This window comes from Gracilinanus agilis, chromosome 4 (assembly GCF_016433145.1).
Source record: "Gracilinanus agilis isolate LMUSP501 chromosome 4, AgileGrace, whole genome shotgun sequence".
NCBI lineage: Eukaryota > Metazoa > Chordata > Mammalia > Didelphimorphia > Didelphidae > Gracilinanus > Gracilinanus agilis.
In genome coordinates, this window is record NC_058133.1 from 282,257,263 (window position 1) to 282,280,184 (window position 22,922).

General features: G+C 31.3%; 1 protein-coding gene across 1 annotated transcript in view; it reads left to right on the top strand.

Moving 5' to 3' along the window:
- Nucleotides 1-22,922, top strand: part of LOC123246435 (CD2 associated protein) — a 160,069-nt gene that overhangs the window by 113,283 nt on the left and 23,864 nt on the right. Inside the window, exons 12-17 of the mRNA XM_044675335.1 lie at nucleotides 2,086-2,257; nucleotides 2,681-2,823; nucleotides 12,276-12,379; nucleotides 13,778-13,861; nucleotides 17,798-17,970; nucleotides 20,312-20,375. Of these exons, the coding sequence (XP_044531270.1) occupies nucleotides 2,086-2,257; nucleotides 2,681-2,823; nucleotides 12,276-12,379; nucleotides 13,778-13,861; nucleotides 17,798-17,970; nucleotides 20,312-20,375 (740 nt within the window). The remainder of the gene's footprint in view (nucleotides 1-2,085; nucleotides 2,258-2,680; nucleotides 2,824-12,275; nucleotides 12,380-13,777; nucleotides 13,862-17,797; nucleotides 17,971-20,311; nucleotides 20,376-22,922) is intronic.

Consider the following 22,922-nt stretch of genomic DNA (forward strand, 5'->3'; position numbering starts at 1 on the left):
TCATCCTCAAATTGTCCATATCTTTTGACCACTGATTATCAATTGGGGGATAACTGAATTTTTTAAAAAATAGAATGTGTAGTTAAAGTGCTTTGTAAATTTGTAGCATTATTCTGATGTATCATGTATTCACTGAAACATGAAAACATAATCTTGGTTTTTAGTTTTTTTGATTCATTCCTTTCTTTATCCTCAAATTGTGCATATCTTTTGATCACTTATCAATTGGGAGATAACTGAATTTTTAAAAAAATATAATGTGTGGTTGAAAAGTGCTTTGTAAATTTGTAGCATTACTTTGACATGTCATGTATTCACTGAAACATAAAAACATTCTTGGTTTTTTGTTGTTTTGTGATTTTGATTCATTTCTCAATCGGTTACCTATACAATCAGGCACCATAGCTTTATTAGAATTCTATCAAATTTGGTAGAAATTTAGAAGTTCGTACTGACCTATTTGAATAAGTTACTAATGCTGATAAATGTGAAACAAATGGAGGAAAAGAACATCAGCACCACCTACAAACTTTCTACAGATAAATCATTTGTTTTAATGAGGAAATTAAAACAGCCCCAGACCCCTTATTTCTATGTCAAATAGATATGGCAGCCAAGAACAACACCAGTTTAGAATAAAAACTTAAATATAAAATTTTACAAATAAGGATAGTAGATAATTATGAGCAGTGTTATGTCACAAAAGATCAAAAAGCAATGAAACAAAGAAAGTTTGTCAGAGACCAACTAAGCAAAGTTATTTAAGGATAAAAGTGGGAGGACAACAAATGGACAAAAGATGAATAAGGCATTAGTGTAGCAAACTCTTTTCTCTATCAAAAACAATGGAGTCACCACATCTGAACTCTTAACATATAATTGAATTTACAACTTGAAGAAATAGAAACTATATTGAAGTAAAGATGAGAAAGACCTATACACTAGATCAAGCATACAGAAGAAATCTATGTTGGCAATAACAGTTTTGAGCACATTAAGGGTTTAATTCTAGGGTAGCTAGAGAGGGTAATACAGGAGGCATGTTAAAATTATTGAACTTGCTATGTATATTATCACTTAAAAGAGCTGGAAAGACAACATTAATTAATGTGTCTCTTTTACTACCTATATGAATTTTTTAATGAGAATCATCCATACATATAACAACTCATTGTTAAGGGTAATGAAAGAGAAGCATCAATTAGGCTTTCAAAAATGATATTCCACAGTAGACCACATGTAGTATCATATTTGATTAATAGATGTTGACAATACAAGATTCCTTTTGTGCTTATTATTGCTTTAATCTCACCCCCTCCCCAAATAATTTTATTCAGTAGAGCAAGATACTACCTGGAAGGTTATCGTTCCAGAAGGTATCTCCCCTTGTATGCATCAAAATTACACTTGATTTCTTAAAAGGGGAAATGGAGTAAGAAAGCTCTTAATTAACATTATGGTCATTCAGATCAAGTGAAACATAAAAAAGGGAGGCACACTTCACAGAGGTACTCATCACTGTGAAAGATACTTATCACTGTGGCAAAGGAGATCCAGCACATAGTCCAAGCTGAAAAAGGGTTTCCTATCTTTAAATAAATGTTTAAAAAAGCATTTATTAATCATTTATAATGTGCCAAGTTTAAGTGCTGATTCAAATAGCAAGTTCCTATTGTTAGGGAGTTCACATTCTCATTGGGTACATACAACTGCACATAAAGAAAGTTATGGTGAGGTCTTCAATATACTTTTCTTAGCAGATTTTTCCATTCTGATAATATCATAGTAATAAATATTAAGATATTGCTGTGCCTCCTAAATTAAATCCACAATCAATCTGAAGAATTCTGCCTATCTTCCCAAGAAAAATTGTCTGTGCACATATACATACAACATACATTATATGTGTGTATAAATTGTGTATAAGTTGTATATTATATAAATTATATGTATGTGAATGTATATATGTATGTATATGTGTATAACTTATATAATTAAGTAGATAAATAGAAAATATGTACAAATACGTATAAGTTCTCAGAAAACCTATTATTGATTATGCTTTTTTTTTTTAATTTTGTGTAGATGAAAAATCAGCTATGGAACAGAAACTTTCAAAGCCAACTGCTCCCCAGGTACCACCCAAAAAACCTACACCTCCTAACAAAACCAACAATTTATTAAGATCCTCAGGGATGATGTACCCAAAGCGACCAGAAAAACCAGTTCCACCACCACCACCACCTTCTATCTCTAAGTAAGCCATTTCATTTTAAATTAATTTTTCTGCCATTTATATTACTGAGTCATTTTTTTAAATAATCCTATTGATTTTATTTTGTTTTGTTCTTAGCAAAATGTTAATCTTATTCTGCTTATCTTCCATGTTATAATGTAAATATTATTACCTTTGTGATAATATTGTTTACTATATTACGATTTACATATATAGTTTTATAGAACAAAAAGAATAAAATTAAATCTTATTGTTTTTGTTTTTATAAATTATCAATGTCTTTCAAATATTTTTAGCTGTCAGAAAAGCAAATTACTATACATAAACTACGTATTATTTACTTTTTAAAGGTTTATATTAATCTCACTAAATTAATGTTAGTTTGATTTAAGTTTTCATTTTGGGCATGTTAATGATCATTCCGTGTCTTTGGTTCTTTATCAGGTTCAATGGGGAAGTTCCTACCTTCCTGCCAAAGACAGAAAATGAGCCAGTATTGAAACCAAAGTTAGATTCTGAACAAGTACCTACTAGACCAAAATCAATAGACCTAGATTCATATGTAATAAGAAGCTCTAAAGAGATAGGTAAGTTAACAAAAAGAATAATCTGTTATTTTGAAAGCTGTGAATATATTACTTATTAATCTCCTGACATATATAGATCTTTGCATGTGATTTTAATATAAAAAGTAAAGGTGGAATTCAGGCTTTTTAACCATGTTCCTATTATATGTAGTCTGATTGAAAAAGTGAAATTAAACTGAAGTTGAATGTCTTAAATGATTTTAGATTATCCACTGTGTTTCTTAGCTGCAAGGGATTTTGAGAGAAAATCTCATTTAAACCACTCCAGCTATCCTAGATAGAGTAGAATTCAAAATGTTCTTAAAATACATTCAAAGAAATTCTACATTTTATTGGTCATTTCTTTCGATGTTGAACAACATTATTAGCTTTAAGAAATAACTGTTTTGAGTCTTCCCTGCTTTATTTTAGGATAGTTTCTTTTTGCACTCTATCTTTGATTAAATATAAGCTAGAATAAAGACTTTTCATAAAATATTTGAGAATATCATATCAGTTCATGACCTTTTCTCCTAAGTTGATACTTATTATTTATCTGTTTGTTTTAGAGATAGATCTTCAAGCCTTATTTCATCTTTGTGACCCTGCTCTGTACCTACCTTTCCATCCCTATGTAGTTGTGAGGTACAAAACTGGAAATTGAAATCTGGGATTTGTGTTTCACAAGTACAGAGTGTCTTATGAAGTTGTCAGTCATATCACTGCTCCCACTTTTTATAGCACTTTGTACTTGTATGTGCTTTTTACCTTTTCAAAGCACATTCACAGATAATAAATTTTTTTTTCATAAAAATCATGTAACTAAAGTGATGGTGCTTTCACTTTTCATATAAGATAACAAAGGTATAGCTTGATTTAGTGACTTAACCAGTTTCATACAATAATGTTTTGAGATATCTTAGATCCATTCAGTCCTTTTTCTGCTACTGTTTCATCTGCCTTTTCTATTTACTGACCTCAGTATTATGTTTTTTTAAAGTATGGTATATTATTGTTTTTTTTGAAATTTGTGCATGTTGTTTTTTCTTTGTAAGTAATACTATACTGAATTTGCTATCATAATTTGATTTTTAAAATTCTTAGACTATTCTCAAACAGTATCCTGATCCCTTCCTTTTAGTAACCATGCCCCACATGATAAATGCTTGAAACCTGATTAGTCAAGGCATATTAAGAATAGGTGTGATGTGATTTTATTGATAATAGGAAACTTGAATGAAGAAACTACATCTACCAATGAAAATTGGTTTGGTTACTGCACTTTATAATCTTTAGAGGATTACCTAGAAGAATTGGGTTTTAGAGAGTTAAACTCAGGGTATTTCCTTGCCTACTAACTTTTGATTTAAACAATAGAAACTGCTTTCATTTTTTAAAAACTATTTTTACCATGGCTTTTATGTCCTTTTAATGTAAGGAAATCTTACTGATTTCTAATTTTGAAGTGCATTGAAAGATTAATTTATAGTATTTTGGTACTCAAAATCATAATCTAATTTTGAAGGTCAAGAAAGTAGATAAATTAGTTAAGGAATTTTGTTTGCTTTTGGTTCCTAGTAGTGAAGTTAATATAGTCTCTAAGTATCTTTATTTCTAATGTACAACTTTTTTTTTCTATTTTTTCAAATTCTGATGATTTGCTTGGAAAATATTCAGAGTCTATGTAAGGTTTCCTGGTTAATTGTACCAAATTAGTTAATATGACACTTAACTTACAATGCCTTCTCTTTGTAATTCCATTTACCCCTCTGTCAAGAATGTGATTGTATTTTTCAAGATAATAATTTGTTTCTTTTTCTGTCTCAATTTCTGTGTCTTTAAATGACCATAGGTTTTCAGGCTTCTTCTTCTTTTTAAGTTTTGCCTTTTAAGCCTCTTAAAAAATATATTCATTAATATAATATTGTCTGGTTTTTAGACATTTCTAGCAGAAGTAAAACATATATACTTTATACCACATGAAGCAAACTAATTTAAAAAAAGTTTATTTTTGACTTTTTAAAAAATCCTTTCCCACTATGTGTTAGATGCAGATGGATAATATTTTTTATATAACAAAGTAAAATTTGAGTGGTTAGGCCATTTGAACTTTGCTAGACATCTCAAAATAGACGTGAAAATAATGAGAACAACAGATGAATAAATGCTTTAATTAATGTGGCCAAAACAGAGAATGAAGATAAAGGTTTACCTGGTTAAAAGAATGCAATAATTGTAATTACTAAAGTGAGCTGATTTGCTAATATTTCAGTCACCCCATAGCTTTAAGGGTATGGAATTAAGGAAATAGCTCTTATAATACATGTAAATATTGGAGAATTGATTAATATTTATATATATGTGCGTGTGAGTGTATATGAGAGAAAGTCTATAGTTAGTTACGGTGTATGCATTTGCACAGTTCTTCACACTGTGACAGACACAGTGGGATACAAAAACTGCTTGGGTATATACACTTTTCAAATGTCTTGTGTTCTATTTATTTCCATTTTCTATGGATATAGTTTATTAGATTTAAAACTAAAGCAGGGGTAGAGGAGTGGGAAGTGAGATTTAATTTCATCGTCATCAATAATGATCTTAATTAAATTTATTTTACTTTTTTTGTGACATTCGACATTTTTGAAAATATGATTCCACATAGAAATCAAATGGAGCTTTAGCAATGAAATCCTAAGTAACAAGTCAAAGGACATATCATAGAAATCATTAATAAATATGTAAAGGAAAATTATAATGATGAAACAACAGAAAAAAAGTTTCTTGGATGCAGCTATAGCAGGTTTCAAAGAAAAATTGTATCCCAGAAGTTATATATTAACAAAATATAACAAAACAGTAGAGCTAGACCAATATCATTAAGAAATATCAATTCAAAATTTTAAAATAAATTTCTATCTAATATACTACATCCAAGGCAATACATCTAAGAAATTGTTCATTATGACCAAGTTGGATTAATGTCGGGGTTATAAGCATGATTTGGCATTCACAAAAAAATCAACTTAATGAATCAGTGATAAAAAACTAAAACATCTAAAACCATATGATTATCTCAAATGTGCAAAAAAAACCCTTTGACAAAATTTAACACTTTGGCTTAAAAAATCCTACAAACTATAGGCATAGAAGGACCTTTAAAAAAAAAAATCATAAAAGGCATCCACCTGGGGCAGCTGGGTATCTCAGTGGATTGAGAGTCAGGCCTAGAGACGGGAGGTCCTAGATTCAAATCCGACCTCAGACACTTCCCAGCTGTGTGACCCTGGGCAAGTCACTTGACCCCGGGCAAGTCACTTGACCCCCATTGCCCACCCTTACCACTCTTCCACCTATGAGCCAATACACAGAAGTTAAGGGTTTAAAAAAAAAAAAGCATCTACCTAAAACCAAAGACCAATATAATATTCCATGGAGATAGATTGGAGGCTTTCCCCAAAAACACAAGAGAGAAGCAAAAATGCAGTTCACCATGTTATTATTTAATGTAGTTCTAGAAGTACCAGCAATAAGAAAAGAAAAGAATGTAAAGCATAATGATAGGTTAAAAAAATGTCCTTATTTGCTGATAACATGGTTTACTTGAATAATCCTAGAGATTCAGTGAAGATATTAAAACAGTTGCTTCAGCAAAGTTTCAAGTTGTGAAATAAGACCACAAAAATTAAGAGCATTTCTATTTAATAATGAAATTCAGGAGAGTAGTAATAAGAGAAATGACATTTCCAAATAGCTATAAAATGTACAGAATTCCCAAGGATCTACAGCAGCACACAAAGCAAAAAGAAATGAAGAAAGATAGTGATGAAGATAATTTAGCCCTTCTAGACTTCAAGCTAGCAGCAGTCATCAAAACTGTTTGATGTCAGTTTAATAAAAAATAGAGGGGCAGCTGGGAAGCTCAGGGGATTGAGAGCCAGGCCTAGAGACAGGAGGTCCTAGGTTCAAATCTGGCCTCAGACACTTCCCAGCTGTGTAACCCTGAGCAAATCACTTGATGAGAGAGAGAGAGACAGACAGACAGACAGACAGACAGACAGACAGACAGACAGACCGGGGGGGGGGGGAGTGGGAGAGGGAGAGGGAAACTACAGACTAGAAAAAAGAGAATCAGAAACAATGGAACCTAATATACCAGAAGTTCGATAAACTGGAAAATATAAATTACTTAAGAAAAGATTACTTATTTGATTAAAAACTACCAGGGAAAACTGGAAAGTTATCTAACAGAAATTAGACTTATGTTATATTCTACAATAATTTCTAAGTTAATACTATTAAAGTCATATTGTTAGAAAGTTAGAAAAGAAGTGATGATGTAACTTTCAGAGTTATGGATAGGAAATGTATTTCTAATGAAACAAGGGTACAAAAGATTTATTACTTTGACTAAATGGAACTGAAGAGCTTATATATTTTTAAAATTAATACTATAAGAAGAAAAGCATCTGAATGGGAAAAACATATTTGTATCAATTTTTTCAGATGCCGGTATACTGGATTATAGACAATTAGTTATATGACTGAAGGCTATTCCCCAAAAGAAAAAGGATCAGACGATATGAACAAAGAGTTCTCAAAAGTGGAATTGGATACTATTAGAAACCATATGAAAAAAATTTCCAAATCCATGGTAAATTTAAAAAAAATGCAATTCAGAACAACACTGAGGTTTGCCTCACCCTGAAAATTGTTCAAGATGATAAAAGATAGAAATAGTCAAGGTTGGAAGGTTCACAGAATGATTAGACAAGATAGTGCATTGTTGATAGAACTGTGAATCAATGACAAGCATTTTGGAAAGCAACTTCAATTATACAAACACTTACATTATCTATACCCTTTGACCCAGAGATTGATAAGAAGAAAGTCCTATATACACAAAAATAATTTATTGCAATGTTATAGCAAACAATTTGAAGCAAAGTAAATGCTTATCTATGGAGAATTGTTAAGCAAATCATGACTATACACCGACTAGTGTATAATTATTACTATACAATAATTGAATTATTACTGTGCTATAAAAAATGACAAATGATGACTACAAAGAAAAATACTAAAACTTACATGAACTGCTTACAGAACAACTAAACAGAACCAAGAAAACAGTATATACTATGACTATAATGATGCAGATGGAAAGAATAACCATAAAACAATAAAAAATCAATGTTGCAAAATAAGAGAGAATAATCCCGATTCAAAGAAGAGATGAGAAGACATCCGCAATCCATTCCTTTACAACACTTGTGTTGTTTGTTGTACATATTTTCAGACTTTGATATTCTAATTAGCTTTGCTGACTTTTTCTTTTTATTGAAAATCTATTATGTGGATTGCCTTTCTGAGACTGGGAAGGGAGGAGAATGGGGGAAGGACACTGGGAGAAATTTCAATGATCTAAAAAAATTGCATATAAAATTTTACTTGGGTGGGGTGACAAGAAAGAAAAGTGACCCAGGACAAATATGAACAAAATTTTATTTGTATGGATTTTTTTAGGTCATCCAACTTAAGGATAAAATAATTATTTGGGGTGACTTATTTTGTTCATTATTAAAATAAGTTACTTCAGGGAAATGTAAAGGGTGCTGGATTTGCAGGATCTGGGGTTGGCATCCTGGTTCTGGCATTTTTCTACCTAGTTGAACTTGGTTTCATCACTTAATCTCTGGATCTGTTTTCTCACCTAAAAAAATAAGGGTGTCATGGGATTAGATGGCCTTTAAATCTCCTACCACTCTGAATCTTAGAATATATGATGATAATATAACTAATATATTTTAAATTTTCTTTTAAGCAAATAGGAAAAAATCTGTTGCTTTATCAATTACCTCTTCTTAAAGCTGAACATAGATAATGATAAAGTGAATGTGATAGTCTTGAGTCAGTACATAAACCCCAGATTCATATCTGTGTATTATGACATTGGTATGTATCTAGATATAGAAGTTAAATTGTAGTTTATAGCATGTCCACCCACACACCTTTGATTTCCCAGATAACAAACTACTGGTATGTTAATTCTCAAAGCAGATATATGATTTAATTAGTAAAATCTCCCAGGGAGTTTGTCTTTTAAGCAAAAGTTCAGTGACTTGCCAGTAATAACTTAGCTCATAAGCTTCAGAGGCAGAATTTGAACCCAGGTCTCATTGACTCCAACTCAACCCTACATTCACTGTTCCGTAATGACTTTTTATGCTTCATTTTATCCTAGGAAAAAAATACCATGTTTAGTTTTTCTCACTTTTTTCCTTTTCTGAAGCACTATTTTTTTTTCTTGGGGTATGAAATAGAGACAGTTAGCTTAGTGTGGATAATGTACTAGGCTTGAAGTTTTGTGTTCAGATCCTGCCTTTGATCCTTTCTAGCTGTGTGTGAAAGCATATTACTACACCTCACTGTGTGATGTTCTTACTCTCTTTTCAAACTTATAGAATATAGTATTTATGGAAGTTTATTAGAGCTCTCATGGCTTAAATATTAAACAAGAAGTTAATGTCTTTTCTTGAATAATATTGCTTTCCAATGTCTTAAAAATAAAGAGGGGGGAAGTCTAATATTAATCCTTAAAGGTTAAAAAATTGATATTGGTTGCCCTCGATATGTTTTTTCATAATCAGCAGTGCATAAAGTATTTTAAATGTATTTCCTTCAGAAAAAAATCTCAATTTAAAAGATCGTTTTGAAAGGACATATTTTATTTATTTTATTTCTGTGTTGAGTAGGGAAAATAAATCAATCTCTCCTGTTCAGTCTTATTCATTTTCCTGAAATTTTCCTCCCAGTATAATCATATTACTAAGTGGTATGCAAAACACAAATTTTTTTTAAATACAGAAAAGGGGACTCTATATAACCTCACAGGATTTAAACAGAGATAGGTACACATGAACAAACATTATAATTCTAAAATTTCTTTATCTAATAGTATTTGACTTTATTTTTGTGAATTTTCAAGTTATTGGGATTATTATATGGGACATGAGCATATTTTCATTGGAAATCTGACAGTCCATTTTTCTGTATCTTTTTAGATTTCTCAATATCTCATCTTTTTAAAAAATAGCATGTCATGCTTTCTAATACTGTGAAATCTGTCAGCATGTTTGTTGGTATCATACTAAGAAATCAATCATACACAGTCTAGGTATAGTCATCAAGATTGTATTATTAAACAATGAAATCAATGTTTCGAGGTCATCTTGTTCTCTATCTAAATTTGTATACCTCTGAACCTCTAGCAGTAGTTTATTGAAGCAGGCTCATTTAAATAAATAAAAGGATAAAATTCAAATAAAAAAATAGTTCTTATGTAAGCCTAGTATGTAATATACCATATATAATCAATATGCTAAATATTGAAGCTATGCTGTTCCTTCTACCAATGTTTCTTTTTCCTGCTTTGTAAAATAATTTTTGGGTTCAGAATCTTTTTTCTAGACATTCCTATCCTTGACTTTTCTTTCCAGATTTTGTTTCCTATCCTGTTTGCCATGTTTCCCTTCTTACGTGTCAGGAAATTACCCTACCCTTCTCCATTTTGGTAAGATGCTATTCTATTAAAAAAAAATGGTATACGCAGTAGAAATAGGTATGTGTAGATTTGTCTTTTTATGATATTCATGTCTATCATTGTTTATGCTAACATTTTTGATTTTCATGAAAAATCAAATCTATTTAGAAACATTTCTCTAAGTAGACAAAAATATGCCAAATAATTTTCAAACATCTCTAAATCTTTAGTTTTAAAATGATAGAAACTTTTTAGTCAATATTCCTTAACCTTGTCTTTCAGAGCAGCAAAACAGAAATTTAGGTCATCCAAAAGTACTTAAATGATTCATATTAGCCAATCTCATTCAAGCTGTTGCTACTCATAAACAAAATTTAAGGATTTAAATATTTTAAAGGATTTTTTAAAAAGGATTTTATTTAAAGATATGAATGTAGGATAGCATTCTTTCATTAAGTATTTCATAAGTTTAGGGCATATTTTTTTAATACTAACCTAAGAACAAGAAAGGTGCCAAGACTGTGTTCAGCTATAGAGAAAGATTAAGTTATTGTTATTGTTACTCATTGGTTACATGGAAAGTGATTTTTAATAAGTATAATATGCAATGTTGATAAGTCATCCTCTTATTTTTTGTTTGTCCTTCCATTTTTTCCTTCTTTACCCTTGACTATTTTTTCTTTATTTCTTTGTTAATTGTTTTAAATATGCATTCAAAAATAATACAGATCCAAAATGATTGATTATAATACTTACCATGGTTTTATTCATCAAAACATATATTTAGCAGTTACAACAGTAAATTTGTGCCTTCAGTGTAGAGAAAATATATTTTCTACCTTTTTTGCATATAGCACCTCTATTTGGCAGTGGAATTTATTACTATAAAATTTTATATGTACATCTCGATTGAAGATTTTTTTAAAAATTAATTGATGATAAATACCTCAACAAATCTTCATTTGTTTTTTACAGTGTATATTATATAGTCTATTATAGCTTATGATTACTTATATCTGAATGCAGTTATCATTAGAATCAAAACAAAATATTTAAGGAGATATAAAGTGCCTGTTTTGTTATATTAATACAGCAGAGTAAGGTACCCAGGATGGAACACATAAAATAATCAAAATAAGAAGCTGGAAAAATAATGAATATTATTCAAATGAAAAGTATTACTATTACTATAAAACTGGTTTTTAAAATAGTGTTCTCTTCAAGTTTTCTAGATTCTCCCCTCCTTTGTACAAAAACACAAAAAAAGTTTGTGGGAGCTTTCTGGGGACATGGAAATTGGGCTAAAATGAAATAGATTATTAGAATACTTTGGGAAAATGAAATTAAGTTTATAGAACAAATGAAGCATCTAATGAAAAAAATGCCAAAGTTTGTAGTAAATGTAACTTGAATTCATGTCAACCTAAAATTATAGGCTTGGTATTTTAAATGGGGTTTTATGTATCCATATTTTCCTTTGTTTTGAGATGCATAATTGTTATGCTTCAATTTTTAAAAAGCTTATGATTTTTTGCATGTATTTTTGTTTTTATTTTTGTGTTTGTCTTTTGTTTTTACAAAATGAAGCTTTACTATATGGCAGATTTTTTTGTGCTACTATTTAAGTAGCTGTGGATCATGACTTGTTCTGTATCTATTTTTGCCCAAAGGTACTTTATTGATGAAGACTATTTTGAAAAATCTTTATTTACTGGGTTAGTTGAATTAGAATAGAGATTAAACTTTGTTTTTAGAAATGATTTTGTTTTCAAGGTGCATATGAAAATTGCAGTACAACTTTGAATCATTAAGTGTAATGTACTTTTAGTTTATAGTTTTTGAAAACAAAAATTTCATTTACTTTTTACTAATCTGCTTTTATGTCTAATAAGACAGATGATCGATCTATATGTTTGTTTTCATCCTCTAGATGTTGTAAATTTTGATGACATAGCTTCCTCTGAAAACCTTTTACATCTTACTGCAAATAGACCGAAGATGCCTGGGAGGAGGTTACCTGGTCGCTTCAATAGTGTGAGTTATTTACTCAGTTTAAACAGCAAATTACTTAGAAAATGTAAGAGTGACAGTAGTAGTTAGAATTCCTTCTACTACTTCCCTCTACCAAATTTACCTTCTCCCCCCATTTACCCACCCCATCTCAGATGATTAAGCCATGTGGAACCCACAGACTTACGTGTTAAAGGAAGCAAAGTAAGAGTAAGAAGTGATTTTGTTATGGTATAATGAGTAAAGCACTAGTTTTGGATTCTGAATATCTAAATTTTAATCTAGATCTTATAAACTTATATATGTATATATGTAATATATACTTATTATATATTTTGTAATAATAAATATTTTATAATATATAAAATAAATACTTAGGGTATATAACCAAAATTTTCTTTTTTTTTTTTTTTACTTTTTCTCAGTTTCTTTATCTTTAAAATGGAAATAATACCTTGCTAGTTTATTGTGAGAATTAAATAACATGATATGTATGACACTTTGTAACCCTTAAAATACCAAAAAGTTATATATGTTGTTGTTGTTTCATTTATTTCATCTTTTTTCATGGGTTGCATATATAGATGGTGCCATTCATTTCACAGTAATTTATAATAAAAAAGTTGGGAACCCAGAGTTGTGTATGATTCCCTGAAAATGAATATAACCACAATAACAGGGCGGGAGACTAAATAGAGCTTTGCCTATCTATCCTGATTCAGAACTTCTGGTAATGTGCCCATCTTGCTCTGAGCTTTAAAAAGTCACTTTAACTTTTATTTCCTCAGAACAAAGTGAGAAAGGAATGCAAATCCTGAAACTTCCAAAATATGTATGTGGGATATAATTTTAATTTTAATGCTGTTTTCTTCTAGCTATAATCTGTGATCATTTGAAAATAAACTAGTCATTTCACATAATAATAACTTACATTTTTATAGCTCTTTTAGGCTTATGAATCATTTTTTTGTCGTGGGAGGTACTGCCATTTCACAGATAAGGATAATTAGGGTAATAGAGGTAAAAAAATTAGTTGCACAAGATTAGTCATCTAGTAAAATGTTGAAGATTGCATTCAAACCTCGGTGTCCCTATATTTAGTCTATTGTTTTTTCCACTATGCCTTGATGATCTTATTAATGTATCTTGTTAATGTGTATATTCTTCACCAATGTATTTTCTTAAAAGTCTGCAGTTAGAAAAACTCAGTTATCAGGGACCAGCCTATTTGTAGCTTCAAAATTTATGATTGGTTTAGTATAGCTAGTTTATTCATTTAACACCATTGAAGATAGGGATTCTAACAATTGAGTTGAAAAGAACAAATTATTTTCTTAAGGGAGGGTTGGAGTTGTTTAAGGATCTGTTACCTTTTTCTTTTCTATTCTACTCCTCTAATCAAATCTCTTTTTAATTCTATAGCCAATTCAAAGCCCAGAAAAAACCTTAAAGTTTCAGAAAGGTGAAGAAGAAAGTGCCAAATTAAAGCCAACAGAAGTTAAAAAGGTAAGGTGCTATTGTTTAAAAGGTGGCTGCCATGCCTTATCAACATTTTCATAATTTCTGGAATTTGGTAGCAGAGTAAGTAAGAGGCAGAAAAACTAGAACTGAAAAACTAAAAAATAGAGCTGTAACATATTTTTTCCCCTTTTTAATCGTTAACTGAATATTTATATATTCACACAAAGACTAGATTTGGATTGCAAATAATGTTCCTTGGAGATACTGCTGTTGGATAAAATTTTACAGCATTTTTTAGGTTGTGTACTAGAATATTACAAAATTACATTACATTTAGTTTAAGCAAAATAAACATTCCAATAAAATTCATCTACAAAGGGAAAGATGTGGGAAAGGTTTCAAGAGGTGTGTGCATAGGGAGAAAGAGGGCATTTTAAAGAGAAGAAATATTTGCTGCCTCACTTTAACAATAGTAATAATAACAACAATAAGTTTAAAGTGTTTAGGCTGTTCTCTTTGTCCACTTCTGAGCCTCCCTCCCATAACTGCCTCCTACTGGAATGAAGTAGGAAATAAAAGGTTGAATTTGGAAGGAAGGGTCTGCTTAAACTTTGAGATGTATAGCTAACACTCAAAAATGACAACATTGAGAGCTGTACACAGTGAGGGGGGAACATACATTTTAAAATAAAAGATAAATTCACTTTTACACTTCTGTCCATGTAGTATATGAAGAAATTTCTTTATGTAGTATATGAAGAAAATTCTTTATAATTATGAAAACATTTTGCCCATTGTTCCCCTCCCTAAATCCATTCTTAGAATTAATTCTACTGTAAAATGTTTCAGGATTGTGAAGAAAACCAAAACCTAGAACAAAATGAACCAAATAAGTAAAATAACAGGTTCTCTAAAAAATAAATAAAAGAAAAATCCCTCTAAATCTACAGCAATATTTTAACTTGAAAAAGGTGCATTTTCTCTGGTTTGTCAGTATAAAAAGTTCCTTTATATTAAGTATTTAAATTGCAAGTTTATCTTGTTCATCTTTGGTAAGACCATTGTAAGGTCCATTAAAAGACTGCAGAGTCTCAGTAATCCTTATTTTATGCCCTTTTGTATCCTGCTTTTCCTGAGAACTAACCCAGTCTGTCATTTCTTAAGTATAACACAGGACTCCAAGTAATGAAACTTTTCCAATGCATATTGGCAAGTGCATAAGTGACTGTCAGGGTCACAGTGCTATTATGTGTCAGAAATAGGACTTGAAACTGGATTATTCTGATACCATGACTAGTCCTTTGTCCACTGTACCTTGCTACCTCTGTCCCCATCTCTCTTTCCTAGTCCTCCTGTTATCTCTGTGACCAGTCTTTTTCTGTCACCTTTGCTAGATCTTCAAATTCTAGACCTCTAACTTTATTTATCCCTCAGGGGAATATCCTGGGCCCTTTTCTTTTCCCTGGCTATTCTATTTCAATTGGTAATCTCATCAGCTTCCATAAATGTAATTACCATCTTTATGTAATGATTCTCAGATCTACCTATCCTGGTTCAAACTGTTCTGACCTCCAGTCTTGCTTCTTCAACTGTCTTAGTCATTTTGAACTGGATTGACTTAATAGATATTGTAAACTCAGCAAGATGAAACTTATCATTTTCCCCAGTAAAACTCTTTCCTCCTCTCAGGCCCATAACCTAAAAGTTATCCTAAACTCCTCTGTATCTCTCACATTCTATATCCAAGCTATTGCCAAGGCCTATGGATTACACCTTTACATCTATAGAATAAATCATCTTAATGAAATTGCCACCACCCAGTTATAGGCTCTCATGCTTGGATTATTGCAATAGCTAGCTATAGGCCTCGCCTTCTTAAAGTTTCTCTTCATTCCAATCCATCTTCCATTCAGCCACTAAATTGATTTAGTTTATTTGTAATTGGGTGAAGGGCCAGTGGTCTTTTAAATGTAAACTAAGTAATAACTTAATAACTCATGGTTAAAGGAGATATTTTCAATTGGTTTATACTTCGTAGAGAGAATAGGATAAATAGTATTTATTAGTAGTCAATGTGTATGCCCTCAACAATGTAGTATTATTATTCACTAATTGATATTTGAGTATTTTGTGGAATCTTACTAATAGTGAAAAGGAAATGTTCTGCTAAAGAATAAATAATAATAATTAGTATTTTATGTAGTGCTTACAGATATTATCTCATTAGAACCTCCCAACAACTCTGGGAGGTAGACCCTATCACAATCCCAGTTTTATAAATGAAGGAAACTGAGGACAGAGAATCAGTGACATACATTCCTAGGGTTCTTCAGCTACTACATTTCAGAGGTCTTTCCAAATCCAATTCTAACACTATCTACTCTACCACTTAGCCATATCTAAATTGATGAAATCAGGGAATTATTTGCTAAGAGAGAAGCAAGAATGGGAACTAAGTTATACTGCATATAAAAGATGACCTTCGACCTCTCCTGCTAAATATTATTTTCATGACAGGAATATATTATTTTTCACTTACCTTCCATCTTGAAATCAATACTGTGTATTGGCTCATAGGTGGAAGAGTGGTAAGGGTGTGTAATGGGGGTCAAGTGACTTGCCCAGGGTCACACAGCTGGGAAGTGTCTGAGGCCAGATTTGAACCTAGGACCTCCCGTCTCTAGGCCTGACTCTCTAACCACTGAGCTACCCAGCTGCCCCCAAATATCTTGATTTTAAATCACAATCATTTCCAGATCTAACTCTTGCCACTGCTCTTTGAACCAAAAACCAAAGTAAAATCAACTAAGTGAGCCAAAAATCCTGAAATTTGGTGAACAGACTTTAAACAGTATTCTCCATATTTTCTGATGAAGGCAATATAATAGCAAGATTTTCATTTTGAATGCTGTGTTTCTCTTAAATTTAGCTACAGATTATAGAAGCCTTTTTGGATCTGTGGTATTTCACTATTGACTTATAGAGGTTGCAATATACTAAAAACTTTCACATCTTTTTCATTTAAATGGCTTTTCCTTGTCATGTCTCCCTTGTTATATATTTGTTAAGATAATAATTTGAAACCTATTGGAAAGCTTGACATTTCCCCTCTATAAATATTATATTAGTTTTATCTCCTAGCTGATTGTCATCAATAAATAAATCTAATAAACATCTTGTGTGTATCCCAGCTAGTGACAGAACATTAAGCCATATAATAAGGCTAAGGACACATAAGTGGGACATTCCTTTAATGACCATTTTCTATGTTAGCATGGATCTAGTTATGATTACTCTTTGTGATGACCCATGATAACCATTTCCCAAAACATTCTTCTATACCATTGCCTAAATGTTATCTCCCTCTTGAAGTTACATTTATTTTTGGATTTTCTTTTCTGCATATATATATCACTCCAATAATATATACACCTCCTGATATCTATCTTTGAATGGCTAAAACTTAGCATAAATGTACCATATATAGTAAACCCTTACTATGTTTGTTGAATTAAATTCTGAGCTTTTAAGAAGCACTTTTGTCACTATTCTTTTTTTAAGTGTTTTTTTTTTATTTTTTTAAACCCTAATATTTTTTATATATATCCTTCTATATTAATGTTATTTGTTACAGGGCTAGGCAATGGGGGTTAAGTGACTTGCCCAGGGTCACACAGCTAGGAAGTGTCCGAGGCCAGATTCGAACCTAGGACCTCTCAATCCACTGAGCCATCCAGCTGCCCCCTTTTGTTACTATTCTTACAAGGCCCTTAGATAATTTTTGTCTTCATTCTGTTGCTCATATTTCCATCTGTGAACATCTTTTTTAATATATAAGTTTTATCAGCAAACTTCTTATGAGCACCAATTATTTCTTTAAACAACTTCCCCTATTCACAGTTAGCTTACTGCTTTCTACATGGTTTACAAAGTAGATATTATACTGAAGTTTTACTATATTTGTATTTTTTTCCTTTTCAGACACCTGTGTACACATCAGCAGCTTCAGCTTCATCTCCTAGAGCAACTCTCCTTGGATCAGTAGATGCCAAAACAAAAGAAGTTGATGAAGGGAAGAAAAATGTACTGGATGACCTCAGAACACAAGTGGTTGAGTTATTGTGTGTTGTAGAAGTAATCAAAAAGGAACATGGGTAAGTCTTGCTTTTTCTCCTTGAGTATTACTTTATTCATGGTATGTTGGAGGCAGAAGGGATATTAGAGAACTAATCCTCTATTCCCCAAATGTTAAGTAATCCCTGAAAATAGGTTAGGATATTTTATTTATATAAGAGAACATATACATATAATCCAGTACATACTCAAAACTCTTCTTTCTAATGCTATACTCCATATCTGCATAATTTTTATGCAAAACTTATTTTTATTGTCTGTAGGTTACCTGTATTACAGAATCAAAGAGTAAATGTGCTCTTGCAGAGAATGGAAATTTTAAACAATGATTACCTCCTATATTTACATTGCTTTGGGGGGAAATGGTCCTTCATAGTCTTTTTTTTTAAGCCCTTACCTTCCTTCTTAGAATCAGTAACTGTGTATTGGTTCCAAGGCAGAAGAGTGGTAAGGGCTAAGCAACTTGCCCAGGGTCACACAGCTTGGAAGTGTTTGAGGTCAGATTTGAACCCAGGACCCTCCTGTCTCTAGGCCTGACTCTCAATCCACTGAGCTACCCAGCTGCCCCCTTTGTAGTCTTTTTAGAGACAGGAGATATTTTATTGTATCCCCTTAATATTTAGTAAATGTTAATTATATATTTAGAATAGTTCTTTTTCCTTAGACTTCAAATAATGCAACCCTTGTACTATTTAAAGTTTCTTATTCAAATTATTTTTATAAAGTTTATAGATAGCTTTCTCTTACAACGTACATTATGAAAACTACCTCAAAATGTAGTGTTGATTTTTTTTTTTATGACAATTTTTATGTTTCCTTCCTCGAAGGAAGAAGAAATAATGTAGTTGAAAAAACAGCATATTTAAGGAGCCACAACATTGGTCATATAAGCAATAAGCACTAATTTCTAAACTGGGCTAAGCATATAGTAGTTTCAGAAATGCTTGCAAGCTGACTGATACTCTAAAGAAATATATTTTGGATCTATTTGGCTTCTCGAGTCACAGAAATCCTACATTTTATGCAATATTACAAAAATAAACATAAAAATATATGGTAACCTTTAAAAGTTCAGGAAATCCTGGCTTACAGATTTGGATTTGTCCATTTTTTTTGTTCTTAGTAAAATGTGGCCAAACCTGGTGACACATGCCTGAAGTCCTAATCCTGGACAGGTTGAGGATCTCTTGAGTTCAGAAATTCTGGTTGCAATAGAATTAATGCCAGTCAGGTGTCTGTAGTAAATGTAGCACCAGTGTGATAAGTTCCCCATTATACATAGGCCAAATAGACCCAAATTAGAGACTCAAGCAGATCAAAGCTAATGTGTAAATCAGCAGGAATGTCAGGCCTGTGAGTGACTGTTTAACTTTCATACTACATGAGATAGGAAGACCAGGCCTTAAATCAATAAACTCGGGCTATTTTTATTATTGCAGTAACAACCAACATATGTATGTGTTCATTATGATTCAAGAATTCACTTGTTTGGATATAGTTATCCTCTACCAAGTACAGCTTGTAACCCCAGCACCTTAAAAGATGCTCATAATTAGTTTCAATAACTGAAAAAAATTATTTTCCTGATGATGAGCCTTTTCTAGCATAGCTATGCCAGCCTTTGAAAGATAGGCCTTCTAACTATTCAGTCAGCTTGTTGTAATGTGCCTGAGTTTATGCTGCTAGTATAGTTTTCAAGAACCCAGTGTTAGTGCCACAATGTATCGAGATACCAAACTTGAGAGGAAGGTGCAAGGTGCATTCGTAAATGTGTAAGCATTGATAGTTTACGAGATTTTCTTTTCTACAGCTTAATTAAAGCTATAATTGTATTTTGAGCAACATTTTTTTGCCTTTTTACTGTACTATGTTATAAACATTTAAGTATACTTGAGTTATAAACAAGGAATTCATAACATTTTATCTTTAAAAAATGATCAGTTTTAATTGTATAAGTACTGTAAAGAAATAATTGTTTTAGACTACTAGAAGTAACTTTTCTTCCAGGTAAAAATCTGCTCTAACTTGGTAAATGGATTGACAATATCAGTTTTAATTGAATTATACACTAAATTCTATTAATATTTACAGAGTAAAGTAATAAGTCTCACATATCAGTCCAAGAAGACCATATTAATTGATTTTATAGACATTATTCAAAGCTTCTTAAGAACTTTTTTTACTAAAATTTAATTTTTTTATTAAAAAGATTGTTCCTGGTTTTTTTTTAGAATCAACTTTGCTGTTTTTAAAACTTAAAACTGATATTTAACTATTTGAACTAGAAATTTTAAATGTGCATATATCAACAGATGGTCTTTTTCCCTTATTCACACACTTATGCATTTTTGTTTGTTTTAGGAAGGAACTGGAAAAACTACGAAAAGAATTGGAAGAAGAGAAGGCAATAAGAAGTAACTTGGAGGTAATTTAGTTCTGTGGTATTTTGTCATCAAAAAGAATGAAGATGAAAATAATAGTGGGTGTTAAACAAACGTACCGAATACTTACACTGTTTAGAATGTGGTATTCTGTACTGTTGAAAGAGGGATATTCTTGTTTTGTTTTTAAATTTTTAAATGGGAGAGAGTCAGGCATCATAGCATAGTAGATAGAAAGCCTCAATGAAGAACACCTCAGTCAAAGCCCACCTTTGACATTTAATGACAGTGTGATGCTAGGCTAGTCACTTGACTTCTCTCTGCTTCAGGCATCTCTTAAGACTAAATGAAAAACAGTTGCTTATTTGAATTGATGAAGGGAATTTCTTGATTTTCTCAGTCCACTATACCAGTAAAATCACATGTGAAAGGGAGGAGGGGGAAAAACATTGTTGAAAATATGGTCCTGTCCTCCAATAAATTATATCCTAATTAGGAAACAACATATGTATGGGGGGAGAAATAGTTTTTATATAGATTTATTTAATCATTTTTTTAGTTGTCAAGCCCTGACATATTTTTCATTATAATGTGCTGGGTGATTGTAGTAGACTTGCAATTAATAGTTCTTGCCTCTCCTTTCTTCCCATCCAATTCATCCTTCACAGTGTCACCAAACTAATTTTTCTTATACATAAATCTGGTCATTATTCTTCCATTTAAAAAATCTTTCATTTGTTGCCTATTGCTTGCTAAGTAAAGTTCCAAAAACTTATCCTAGCACTTATGGTCTTCCATAGTATGATGGCTAATGAACTCTTCAACCTTATTTCATAATGAGTCCCTTTCATATACTCTCTACTTCAGCCAAACTGCTGAACTATTTGCCATCTCATAAATTTCACATTTTCCTGAAATCCTTCCCCCTAACTTCCCAACTTTCTGTTGTTCCCCTCAAGCCCAACTTTAATGTTACCATGGATTTCATAGTGCTTTGGTTGTATTTTGGTATGCACTTGTATATATTTTGTAGTAGTCATATAATTTGGCTTAGCATATATAGAGACTCTGTACTGTACTCTTTAAGTTCCATAAGAAACAGGCACTAAGGCTTAAAAATTTTCTTCTCGTTTTGCTCAGGACATAATAGTCCTTGATAAGTTTAACTAAATGCATATATGTAAGTACAAAGTATAATTTAGCTTAAAATCTTTTGGAGAGAGAATGGAAAAACATGGACTGTGGAATAAAAGCATTAGCAGATTTATGAGGTCTTGAGGTTCTTGCTTCATATGTATTAATTTGCTTAACCTGCATTTTTCAATTAACTGAACTTTTCTAGATTTTCTAGAAAAATCAGTTGTAAAGAAAATATAATTATGTTAATGATTGATATAATCCTTTTCTCGTCCCCAACTGCTAATATTTTATTACTTTTATAAGTATACGTGTGTATATTTGTATGTATCTCTGTGTATATACCTCTATATACATACACACAACATATATGTATATATATGCACTTATATATTTGTTTATTAATATGGGTACTTATTTTCTTCCCCAAAGGAATGTTAATTCCTTGAGTAGGGATTTTTCCATTCTTTGTGTTTGTGTCCTCAATGTTTAGCATAGTGCCTTGATCTTAATAGACACATAATTAATTCTCATTGATTAATATGATACTTTTAAAATCATAAATTTAAAAGTTTTTAATTTCTGACAAGAAAATATGCTTACCAGGTGTCTGGTTCGCATTCTCATAAGGTTTCTAGTTTTATAAGTAAAAAAAAAACTGCACGTAAATGATTATAATTCAGTGAAAAGTATGATAAATACCTTAAAATAATAGTGCCAGAGAAGTCCAGATGGAGAGAACAGTTCTGATTAGTATAATGACTTATGTAATACTTTAAGATTTACAAAGTACTTTATATTTGTTATCTCATTTGATCCTTACAACAACTCTGTAAGATAGGTGTTAGTACCCCAACTTCACATATGGTGAAATCAAGGTTCCATAGTTCTTCCTGGCTTTAAGGTATTCTAACCACTATACTACATATATGATAACAATATGGTGATTTACTAAAATAGCCAAGAAAATATTGAATAAGAAGATGGTGATTTACTTAGAAAAAGAAAAACAAGAAAGTACTGAAAATTAAAATACAAGGACAGTCCTTAAATTTTTAACAATTGTGCTACATGTTTTAGCTCCAACTGCTTTGAGATTTTCTAACTTCGCATACAAAGTATAATAACAAACATATTCTATAAGCACACATACTTTCTAGGCATAGCAAGAAAAGATAAATGCTGACATACTTCATATTTGCTTGTCAGATCTTCCTTCAGTTTTTATTAATATAGTTACCTAGCTTCTTTTCATTATCTTCTGGCACTCAACAAGATTTAGCTCCCTCCTAAAGACTTTGCCCCCTACCATTTTCCCTCATGACCCTGACTTACTGGTCATGATCATGCCCACAAAGTCAGAATCCCCTTTATACACCTGTCACTTCCAGACTCTCCTTTTACTAATTTAAATAAGCAGTGTTTCCTTCTTTGAAGTTCACACTGTCCAAATT